We start from the raw sequence: 12,629 nt of genomic DNA on the forward strand, positions 1-12,629 counted from the left end.
TTGTTTTATACTCGATGGCAAGAACAAAGCGAAGAAGGAAATTCGTTAACAAAAAGGGTTAAATCCTACCTACCTATCACGATTTTCTAGAAAGCTCACATCACACAGTCCCTACTTAATCTATCAGGCCATGGAAAGACTATTTTTTTTTACTTACTAGCATTCTTTTGAATACCTTCCTTATTTATCTTTAAGCGAGCCTACTTTCACAATCACTGTGAAAACCAGACTAAAGCAAGAAACCATGTTTTGGAATCGCCCTTCCAATCAACTCTTTCCTAACTTCAGAAAGCGAGCCACAAGAATTGGCATTAAAGGCAGGCTGTCCCAGGCTCACTATTTAAAGTAGACTGACTTTTCTAACTTATGACTAAACAAAAAAAAAAAAGAATAAATGGTTTAAAGAGTGCATGAATGAACAGGACAAATCATCTATTCCTTTTCAGGATAGTAACAGGGGTTGGCTTAGTGGATGTATTCTCCCCCATAAGTCCTATGCTTTCATATCCATAAAACAGGATGAAAATAGAACTTTTCAGTGGTCAACAAAGAAAACTACAGCTTGTAGTCTTGAAAGACAAAATCACAAACCATTTTCCCAAAGCATTTTTTATAGATCAGACATGAAGAATGCACCTCTAAACAAAGACATAATATCACGGTAAAAGAAAAAATAAAGATTATCAGGATTTAGAAACTTACGATGGCATCTTGGGCAGCAAAGGAAGATCGATCTCTACAATTGTTTGATCTTGTGTAACAAATTAGAGGGAGCAAGACATTAAAAAGGAAGCAATCAAGTAAGAGAGTAAGAGGGAGGCAAAGATGCAAGAGACTAAGGGGGAGCAAACTGCAAAGAATAGAAAAGGGGCACTGTAAGATGCGGCAGATTGAGGGGGAGCAAATAGCAGAAATGGGGCACAACGTAGGTAGGGTGAGACGGTGAGTTAGAAAAAGTAAATTAAATTTAAGGTTTTTTTTAAGAGAATTTACATATTTACCCTTAGTTATTATAAGATCGGTTAATTCGGTTATCAATTTTGAAAATCGATAACCAATTGATTTAACTAATTTAACTGATCCCAAAATTGACTATAATCGAAAACTGACTAAATCGAACCGAAATGACCATATTTCATTAATTTTAGTCTATTAAATCGATTTGAACCAATTTCTGCTCACCCCTAAGGTTATTATTGCTTCTATTACATTGGATTATATCTTATTTACATTTTACTGCATCAAATTATTAAATTAATCTCTTAAATTAACATTTTAATTCATAAATTTATCAATATATTTTTATATAAATTAAAATTTATCTAAAATATATTATATATTATTTTTATAAGGCATAATAGAACCATAATACTCAATAAAAAAAATCTGATGAGACATAAGGCTAAAAAAATTAAAAAATATACGAATTTATAATCCCTTTGAAAGGACATTAATTAAATGACCGTTACAGGACAATCTTAAAAAGCTATCAAATTAGGCTTAAAAAAATATTATAACAATACTATTGGGAAGTGAGAAGGATCACAAACAACTTTCTTACATGTGATAGTATCACCTTCAGATGTGACATCACTAACTTTGCTTTCATCATCAAACTCCACTTACAGATACAATATGACGCAAATATAAAATAAAGTATGAAAACATGAACCAATAATAAAATAAAGAAGAGAGACTTGAAATCTAATAAACGCCACTTCATACATTGCACTCAGGCTTATTCAATATATGTTCCACTCTATTTAGCATTAAATCGTGCAAAAGCCTGGGTTATTCCAAACAAGAAATACAAGGGGTGTTAGTTTAGGAGAAAGTAAAATTATTTTTAGAATTTTTATTAGTATGATTTTTATGTTTGATTCTCCTAATTTGATTTTTTTTAAATTTTTTTAAGGTTTTTAATAATATTAAGGAAAAAAATCATAAATCACAAATTTTCTCACTTTGAAGCTTTTTAAGAATTTTAATAAAATGTAAAATTTATCTCACTTTTACTTTACCTAAATGGTTTTTATAGTTTATTTTATCTTTTAATATAAAAAAATTACATGATAAACAAATATCGAAATTGATACACACTGAACATTCAAAGTCTCATCTTGAATCATGCAATGACCATACTTAAATTTATTTTTCAAAAAGTATAAAATTAAGTCAATTTTAATTTGTATTGAATTTTTATTCATTAGTAGTAAATATGTTTTTAATTTATACAAATGATTTGAATTTATTTAATAAAAATATAATTGTTAACATATGCATATTTTTAAATAATATTAAATTATTTCAAATTAAAAATACAATAATATTAAATTGTTTTAAATGTTGATTGTAAGAAAAATCAATTGATCTATTACAAGAGGGAATCGATTGGTTCAGCTAGGGCATCGATCTTATAACCCAAGGGGATCAATTCGATCAAGTTAGGCGGTTGTATCCTGCTTTGCACTTTACTCATTAATTTGATCATATCTTGAGTTATACAATTTCAAATCAAAAGTTGTTTGAAGATTTAAAAATTAGACTTAAAGAGCTTTCTATCATTTAAAATTTATTACCTAATTCATTGTATATGAATTATAATGAAATTTTCAAAGCTACTTTTTTACAGTTTTTAGACAACTACAAAGTGTCTAGTAAAAATTTATAATCTTTTCTTAAAAAATTTGGATTTTGATTTTTTTTATCCATTAGAAAGTAAACTCAAAGAGCTTTCCAACCATATAAAATTCAAATATTAGACCTTTGTGAATTAATACAAAAAAAATAAAAACAAGTTCAATATTGAAAAACTTTTGTTCTTGTAAAACAACTTTCTTAAGTTAATCTATTTCTAAAAACCAATATTATCAAAATTGTATTGAGTCCAAAATGAATAAGTTCACTTTAAAACCAATAATTAGACTTTCATTTAAGCTTAAATAAATAATATTTAAAGATAGTTTTAATTTAAGAAATAAGAAAACATAAAGAAAGACTTGTTTAAACTTTGAAAATCATATTATTTATTTAGTACCAAAATAATAAAACTTAAGAACTTGTACTAAATAAATTTTTTTCAAAATCTTGATCAAGCTTATTTAGCTTATTGTTTTATCATTTCAAAATAAAGATAAATTTAAGGCTAACATTACCTATCATTAATTTATTAAGATATTGTTATGCATTTACAACTATGAAACATGGAATTTAAAAAGTTCACTAATAATATATGAGATAAACTTTCTTTACATAATCACATTATTATTTTATTTAAGTTTAGAATTTTTTTCACTTATTTTTTATTAAATAGGTTTTACGTTAGTTTATCTTAAACCTTAAAATGAAACTTTTGACATCGTTTCTACTAGTAACCAGGATTTAATCTTTGGCAACTTCAAATATAAAAAAAGTTCTCAATAATTGATAATTAAATTATTAGTTATTTACTAATAATTTATTAATAATTTACTTATAATTTATGAATGGTTTGACATTAAGTTATGAATGATTTTATCATTAAGTTATGAATTATTGATTTTAAATTGTTGGTGATTTACCACTAAATTATTAATAATTTATTATAAAGTTATAATTGATTTACTATTAATTTATCAATAATTCATTAAAAAGTTATCAGTGATTTATTAATTTATTATTAAATTATTACTGATTTATAACTAAGTTATAATAATGAACTATTATGTTGTTAGTGATTTACTACAAATTATTAATGATTTATTATTATATTTTTATATATTTACTATTATTTATCATTGATTTATTACTTAATTTTTTATTATTTACTATAAAATTATCACCAATTTACCATTAAATTATATATAATTCACTATCAAATTCTTACTGATTTATATTAAAATATACATAATTTATTATTAAATTACCACTAATTCACAACAAGAAAATAAATATTTAATGACAGTTTTTTAGTGACGTTTGTTGATAAATATCACTATGTTCCGTGTTTTTATAAAATTAATGACTGTTTATATCATAAACACCACTAAATATACATTTAGCGACGTGGATTACTCAAAACGTCACTAATCAGTAAAAATTAACAATGTGTTTGTTTACAAACGCCACAAATGAAAATTTCAAAATTAATTAAATTGAATTAAAAAAATGGAATGTACGGATATGAAAATTTTTAGTGGCGCTTATTATGATAAACGCCTCTATTAAGCATCATTTAGTGGCGTTTGTATTTTCCCCAAAATCATCAGCCCCTTCTGGCAGATTTTCCTCTATTTCATTTCTCCTATTTTTCCGCCATTCAGATTCAGTCGACCTCAGATTTCCTCGTCATTCCATTTACTTTTCAATTTCTTTTATTTTTCATTTCCAGATTGAAACCCATTTCGCCCATTTTGCCCACTTGGCAGATCCCTTTCTGGGTTTGTGGATTTTGAGGGGATAGAGTAGTTTGAAGCAGCTTTTGAGGTTCTATTGTGGAGTGTGGTTTTTGTATGCTCATTATGGAATTGTTTAATTTCATAGACAGAGGAGCTGGTGGTGTCATCGTCATCATCTTCCATCCCATGAAACTTCATGTAATTAACACTTACAACCCAAAACTTTTCTTTTTTCCTTCATGTAAATGTAATTTTTTTGAAATTTTGTTTCTATTTGTTGTTTAGGGTAAGCAGAACTGGAGCTTATGATTTGGGTGAATTAGATGGACAAAACCCTTAAAATATTCAAGACTAAAAACATGAGTGTTCTCTCGTCTCTAGCTCTGTCAAAAACTTTTTTTTTTCACATATAACAAGTATAAGCTACCTCTCAGATATGGTAGAAGAAGCAAAATTATATCAACTTTAGCCTTCATTAAGTTGATTCATGGAGGCTCCGCAAACTACAATATTCCTTTTGTTCTAAGTAGTCCAACAGTCATCATCAACGAAGAAAACCCACATTTGCTTTTATCTGTTGCCATAAGTTTAGGTTCCATTATGTGCCTGTGTTTTGCTTTTGCAATCTCTGGTTTCCTTCTATACAAGCATAGAATTCACAGTTACAGAAAGCATTCAGAAAATAAAATTACTCCAAGAATAACTAAGCAGTTTACAATAAGATCATTTTCTTTTATTGAGCTCCAGGAAGCAACAGACTGTTTCAAGGAAGAGTTGGGTAAAGAGTCCTTTCGAGCAGTTTATAAAGGAACTCTACCAGTTGCAGGGGGTACTAAAATTGTTGCAATTAAGAAACTAGAGAATGTGGAGTACAGAGAAAGAGAGTTTCAGAAGGAGATGACAGCCATTAAGAGATTTCGGGTTAGCCAAGCTATTGATGGCAGATCAAACAAGCATTACAAGGATTAAAAGCACGGGAGGGCAGTTGGCACTGTAATGGCAAAGGAATGCCCCAATATTTATAAAAGTTGATGTTTACAATTTTGGGATCATACTGCTGGAGATCATCTGTTGTAGGAGTAGCATAGAAGTAAAGGTTTGTATAGTAGATGAGATACTTCTTTCAAGTTGGGCATATAATTGCTTCACTCTAGCGAGCTGAATAAGCTTGTGGAAGATGAAGAATTAGACTTGAAAATGTTGGAAAGAATGGTAAAGGTGGGACTGTGGTGTATTCAAAACGACCCAACTCTACGTCCTTCAATGAAGAATGTGATCTTGATGCTGGAAGGGACAATTGACGTACCCATCCCTCCATCTCCATTTCATCATTCCCTTGATATTTAACAATTTTTAATTACCTCATCACTACATTATATATATTAGGATTGTACTCTCATGCGTGTGTTTTTGCTTTTAATGTATTTTATGTTTTTATAGTATTAATAATTCTTAAGTTTTGTTAATTTGGTAATTTGGATTAAAAAAAAATTAATTAGATTTTAAATTTGGTGTTAATTATAAATTATACTACATTATATATATTAGGATTGTACTCTCATGCGTGTGTTTTTGCTTTTAATGTATTTTATGTTTTTATAGTATTAATAATTCTTAAGTTTTGTTAATTTGGTAATTTGGATTAAAAAAAAATTAATTAGATTTTAAATTTGGTGTTAATTATAAATTATATGAATGCTAACTATAGGTATCTGCACTTCATCACGTTTGCAGTGTGCTCTGGCTGCTATAGTAATCTATGCTGTTATAAGTCTGGTAAGTAAAAGACAAGCCTGTGTTGGAACATTTTTAAAACTAGATTATGCATTATTTTATGCTTCAATGGATGTTGGATCATATAATTTACTGTTTGCAACTCATATCAAATCTACCAGAATAAAAAGAAATTGGTATCCTATGAGGTAATTGATATGTTTAAGCAGATCTTTGGTTGTAATTTATTTTCTCTGCATTTTAACGATTTCATGTGGATTATGAAGAGGCATTTTTCTTATGGCATGTAGATAAGAAAGATTTTATTCTTTGGACCATTACAAGTACTACGACTCTGTTTCTTGGTATTGAGATTGGTGTCCTTATTGGGGTAAGCAATTTAGATATAATTAAGAGGTATAATTTTTATTTTATTTTGATATTTCAGATACGTGTTTCACTTGCCTTATTATCAACCACCAATGCCATCTATTTTTCAAGCAAAGGTACCTCAACCGCACATTGCAGTTCCTAGGTGTGCTTACCAGCCTGTCCCTGGACCTTTCCTAGTATTGAACCTTAGGTGATTCTGTATTTTGTTCTTGTTTGAGCTCTCGATTTTATTTTGCCATTCCTAAAATGAATTCTCTTTAAAGTGACTTATTTCTACTTTCTAGGAGCTATATGTTATATGCCTATTGCTTCCCCAGGCTCTATAAGGGGACCTCATCCTCCACGCTTTGTTCCATACCCGATAAATCCAGGGACTGCCATGTTCCTTCCAGAGACAGTAGCTTTGAGGTTCAATATAGTGAAACAAATTGAGTATTATTTCAGGTAATTTTTTTGTTTGTATGGTTTAATAATTTATTTAATAGAGTTGTTACATACGCTATAAATCCTTTTATTTATTTAATAAATTTTTGTCTGTATGGTTTGTATTTGTTTTCTTTGTAATAGCTTGGTGCCATTATCTAGAATTGTTGCTAAATTATATCCCTTCCTAGTCTATAGATGACATGACCTGTGTCATTTTTGGGTATTTGGATTTATCACTTTGCTGGTGAAAATGGTTGATGCATTCCTTATGTATTTACGTTTCTTAGTGCTTGTGTACACATGTTATTTACGGCGTCATTGAAGAACTACAGGTCTTACCAAAAACTGATGGTGTGGTGTATACACTTTAGACTTTGTCAACCTATGACTTCATATCAAATGCCATAAATTTATTTATTTTTTCACTAGTGTAATGAATAAAAAAATGAATAAATTGTTATGACATTCTGAGTCATAGGTTAAGAGAATGAGTACAGACATACAATTTATCCTTAACGTGCTGCTGAGTTTTTAGTACTATTGAAGTGCAGGTTAGACTTTTCTCTCTTTTGGGTGTTACTGTTTTTGAAATTTGATGTATGCAAGCTCATTGGGCCACATGTTTAATTTTGAGAATAGTATCACTTTATTTATATCTTTTCCACGTGATTGGCTTTAATTTACCCATTTTACCAAGTTCATAATAGTTTTAACCAAAAAGTTTCATTTCAACAATTTTCTTTCAAAATACTGAAATATAATTTATGGTGTAAGTAAAATAATAACTATTTCCTAATCCAGGTACCTTTGTATAATCTATATTTTTCATAAATTATAATTAATTGATTTTGTCAAATTACAAATTATAATTAATTTAGTTTTTGGTTTTCCAATCATGACTATTCGTTTGTTATTTGCTATACAGTTTTGTGGTGTAGAATAATTTAGCGCGGGGACGCAAGAGTACATCTTTCATTGATATGAATGCTGATATAAAATTACTTGCATGGAATTATTGTACTGAAACAATAAGTTGTTATTGTATTAAATATTTGTCGTAACATGCATACTATAATAAATTATGTATTTAGATATTTAAATATTTATAATATTTAATTTATGATTTTCAATTTATTTTTATTTATTTAAATATTTTTTTATTTAATTATAATAGTAAATAATAAAAAAATAAAACTTCTAATTTAACTGTGTTATTGCCATAAACGTCGCTAAATGATTAAAATTAGTGGCTTTTTTATCTGAAAATACCGTTATATTTAGTGATGATTTTTAAATATACGTAGTTAAATAATCAAAATTAGTAGCGTTTATGTGTAAAAATATCATTAAATTTAGTAACGTTTTACAAGAAACGTCATAAAATTTGAGGCATTTTTTTCTAAAATGTTATTTTCCTCAATGTAGGTATAGTCAATGTTCTTAGTGGTATTTTTGAAAAGTGTCGCGAATTGTTTAGAAATGTTTATAAATGCCACTAAATATATAAAAAAATGCCATTAAAGATTTATTTCATGTAGTGATTAAATATCATATTATCAATGAATTATTATTAAATTATACTGATTTATTTTTATTTTTAATAATTAACTATTAAATTATTAATTATTTACTATTAATTTATTATTGATTTACTACTAAATTATTTATGATTTACTATTGTCAATTAATTACTATTAAATTGAAACTATTTTACTATTAAATTATTATTAAATTATTATTAAGTTATCATTAATCTATTACTAAATTGTCAATAATTAACTATTAAGTTATATATCATTTTTTTTGTTAAGTTATCATTGATTTATTACTATATTATTATATATTTATAACTATATTATAATTGATTTACCATTAAGGTATTATACATAAATTATTATATTATTACTGATTTACTAAAAATTATTAATTATTTAGTACTAAATTATTATTCATTTATTATTAAATTATCAATAATTTATTACTAAATTATTGATGATTACTATTAAATTGTATTGATTATATTTAAGTTTTTAATGATTAATTACTAAATTATTGATTATCTACTATTATGTTATTATTGATTTGTATATATTCAAAAAGAAAATAATTAGTACGTTAAATGATGTAATTTGTAAAATAAATAAAAAAGGAAAAAAAAGTTTAAGTTTAAATGACTGGAAAAGCATGAATAAATGCTTTTAATTTATTATCTGTAATTTAAGACGTAATAATAAGTTAAAGTCATAACTATTTATACCAATACAAGCATTAAAACTATATAATTTTTATTAATATAATACATATGTAAATATAAATTAAATAAATAGTAAAATTTATTCTTTATGTATTTTCGGAAAAGTTGGAACAAAGCAAACATGGTCACAACTTAATCCAAATTGTTCAAAAAAGAAAAAATTAACCCGCTCTTTATTTTTTAAAAAAAATTGTATCAATTAGATTGTGATAAATCAAAATTTATTATATATAAATTATTTTGTTATTTTTACATTCATTGATTTTTTTTTTACAAAATTTATTTAATAAATAAAATTTTAAAAATTAAAAAAAAAAAGCTAAATGAGATGGCACATGGATTTACTAAACAAAGATATTAAATAATATTTTTTAATGTATAAATATAGAATTAAATAAATAATAAAATATATTTTTTTATATATACCAAGGCCAAATAATAATATCCAAATTTTTTTCTTTGACCCTAGCTTGATTTAAAAAAAAAAAAAACCAATTATTTTGAATTGAAAGAAAGCACATTAATTGGAACAAAACGAATCGAAATCTATCGGATATTTGTTATTTTGTCATCTTTATCTAAATTGATTTTTTTATTATAAAATTTATCTAATATAAAGTATAGTGAAAAAGAATAAGCTTTAAAAAAACAAAGAAAATGAAAAAAATGAGAAAAATAACATATAAACACCAAAGGACGAAACATTTTAAATCTATTTTCAACTCGATCTCATTTTATAAAAACTTATATTCAATCTCAATTTTTTTTAAATAATGAGTTTATATTTAATCGATATGAATTAAAACCAATCGAATATGAATTATTTCAATATTTCTACTTTCATTGATTTTTTTTATAAATGTTATCTAATAAAAAATATATAAAAATAAATAAATAAGTAAAAAATAAAAAAAATTGGAAAAATGAGGAAGGAGAAAGAATGAATGAAAGGTGCCATCGACACCCTCTCTTTCTTCCAAGTATAAAGATGTTATTTACAGGACTGTTGGTGGGGTCAAAGTGAGAAAAGCATGGGTGTGCTTTTGTGTTGCATGGAGAGTGAATTTGTTGGTGAGTGTTGGAGGGGAATGGAGAACAGTGAGATTTGCATGCTATTTATTTTTGTTTCGATGGTGTTTGATTAGATCATACATTTCTTGTGGTTAAAAGAAGAGAGAATAGTTATTAAAGAGTTAATAGTATTCGTAGTCATTTAGTTTTGAGGTAAATTTTAGTTTGGTTTTTAATTTTTAAAAAGTCATAGGTGAAATTTTAATTGTTAAAAATTGTTTTAATTTGGTTATTTATTTATAAAATCATCTAAATTGATAGTAAATATCAGTTGTGTCATATAAATAGTTTTAATTGATATCTCATGTGACAGACAGAAGAATCAAAATACAATTTTTCTTAAAGTTTAGGGACTAATGATGTTATTATATCAATTTTTATATTTCAAATATATTTTTATAGAACATTAAATTAAAAAAATTATATTTTAATTGCAATATATTTTGTTTTTGAATTTTTTTGTTTTTGATAGAAAATATATTTTTAAAAATTAAAATTAAGTTAAAATTTTCAAAATCTTTTAAAAAAAATTTCATAACATTTAAAAAACTATTTTATGTTAAACATATTATTTTATAAAGATGAAAAAAGGAAAAAATAAAAATAATTAAAGAAAATTTCTTATTTTTATATTTCAAATATATTTTATAAAATATTATCATTTAAATTATTTTTTTATTTCTTATTATAATATTATTTAGCATTAAAATACTATTTTTAATAGAAAATATATTTTAAAAAATTAAAATTTTGTTAAAAATCTTTAAATCCTTTTCAAAAAATTTCCATATAATTTTTAAAAATTAAATAAAAATTTCATATCATTTTAAAAAATTTATTAAGTAAGAAAAAATTTAAGAGAAAAAAAATAGAAAAGGAAAGGTGCTGGGAGTGAGAGACTACATTCCCATAAAATAATGAAAGAATATGGTTATTTTTCTTTATTTTTTTTTAACATTAGATCCATGCAACTTTCTCTTTTATGAAAAAAAAAAAAATTTCAAATTGCACATTAAATCCTTATACTTTAATTAAATAGTGAAATTAGTCATTTTACTTTGATGTATTCAAATTGGATATTTATACTTTAGTTAATTGTTAAATTTAGTCAGATTATTAACAATTCAAACTTTTTTTTTGGTTAAAATTAATGACGTGACATTTTAACTTTTCTAATCTTACATTTTTGTTTACGTAAATGTTAATTTTGTCAATTTGTAAAATTCATGTGATAAAAAATGATATCACGACAAAAAGTTTTGACATGTTATTATTTTTTCACGTCAACTTTTTTTAAATTGTACAATTCGTTCTTATATTTTTGTTTAATGGTGGAATTAGTTTTTCTACCTTAATATGTATTTAAATTTGATTTTTATATATTAATTAATTATTAAATTTAAGATTTGACATAAAAAAAACACAAAAAAAACATAAATTATTAATTCAATCGTAGTTTTTTTCATATTTAGATTTTTTTGGGATATTTGAATTATTAATTTGATTTAATTTGACAAATTGGATTAATTTCAAATTAGATTATAAACATAACAAAAACTGAATTATATCTTCTCTTTATCTTTCTTTTATTTATTTATTTATTTTGATTTTTTTTTCATTTTTGATAATTTGTATTTTCAATCTTTTTGAAATATAAAAAATAAAAAAAATAGATAAAAAATAAAAAAATTTAAAAAATGACATAAACCAATAAGTTAGATCAAGAAACCTATAATCAACAAACCTAATAAACCCAAATTCATAATCAACAATAAAAACAATTGTAGACATTTCATTTTGTTAGGGAAATTTTTTGACATTAAATGGATTTTGAATTTCATATCAATATTGGGTTCTAAAATCGTTTTTGGAACAATTAGATTTTAATTGTGAAATTGGATTTTAAGTCCAAATTTAAAAGCCTAAAAAAATATTTCATTTATTATTTATTGTTTTCTTTATTATTTTTATTGTTAAGTTGGTGGTAGTTAATAAGTCAAAGTTAGAAAAAGGCAAAAAAATAAAAGTACAAAATTGAAAATTGAAAATTGAAAAATAAGGAAAATATGAAAATCTTTTAAAAAGATTGATTGGAGAAAATTTTGAAAATTCAACAGCAATCAATAAGATAACAAAAATAAAAATAACTAATAAAAATAATTAGAAACAAATTTTTGGTTGAGAAAATTTTTTTAGAGGTTTTGAATTTGAACTTTTAAGGCATTATGCTTAGTTTTACTTTGGACGGTGATACAAAACGGTGGTGTCGATGATCGATTTTACGATATTGGTAATTTTTGGATTTTTAAGATAAATTTTTTCTATGATCACTGAATTTTTTGATCACTAATTTCTAGAAATCTCATTGAAATATGAGTTAATTGAATAAAACTTGT

At 24.7% G+C, this 12,629-nt stretch overlaps 1 protein-coding gene across 19 annotated transcripts; it reads left to right on the top strand.

The window, feature by feature from the left end:
- The first annotated feature begins 4,172 nt into the window (after positions 1-4,172).
- LOC111285289 (uncharacterized) lies at positions 4,173-8,042 on the top strand. 19 transcript variants are annotated; one of them, XR_016342605.1, is made up of 8 exons: positions 4,173-4,574; positions 4,662-5,678; positions 6,111-6,152; positions 6,401-6,480; positions 6,596-6,624; positions 6,767-6,926; positions 7,387-7,459; positions 7,834-8,042. XR_016342605.1 is itself a non-coding variant. In XM_089761613.1 (7 exons), exons 2-7 carry the CDS (start codon positions 5,574-5,576, stop codon positions 7,397-7,399), a joined length of 429 nt encoding a protein of 142 aa, XP_089617739.1. In that variant the 5' UTR covers positions 4,173-4,574; positions 4,662-5,573; the 3' UTR covers positions 7,400-7,826. The 19 variants fall into 19 exon arrangements, 8 of the variants coding, with proteins under 8 accessions (XP_089617739.1, XP_089617740.1, XP_089617743.1 ...); XR_016342604.1 differs by lacking the exon at positions 4,662-5,678 and having other exon boundaries at positions 6,110-6,152; positions 6,596-6,672; XM_089761613.1 differs by lacking the exon at positions 7,834-8,042 and having other exon boundaries at positions 7,387-7,826.
- The last annotated feature ends 4,587 nt before the right edge of the window (positions 8,043-12,629 follow it).

The sequence above is a fragment of the Durio zibethinus genome, chromosome 6 (assembly GCF_047325235.1).
Source record: "Durio zibethinus cultivar Kanyao isolate XHJ-2024 chromosome 6, ASM4732523v1, whole genome shotgun sequence".
Lineage (NCBI taxonomy): Eukaryota > Viridiplantae > Streptophyta > Magnoliopsida > Malvales > Malvaceae > Durio > Durio zibethinus.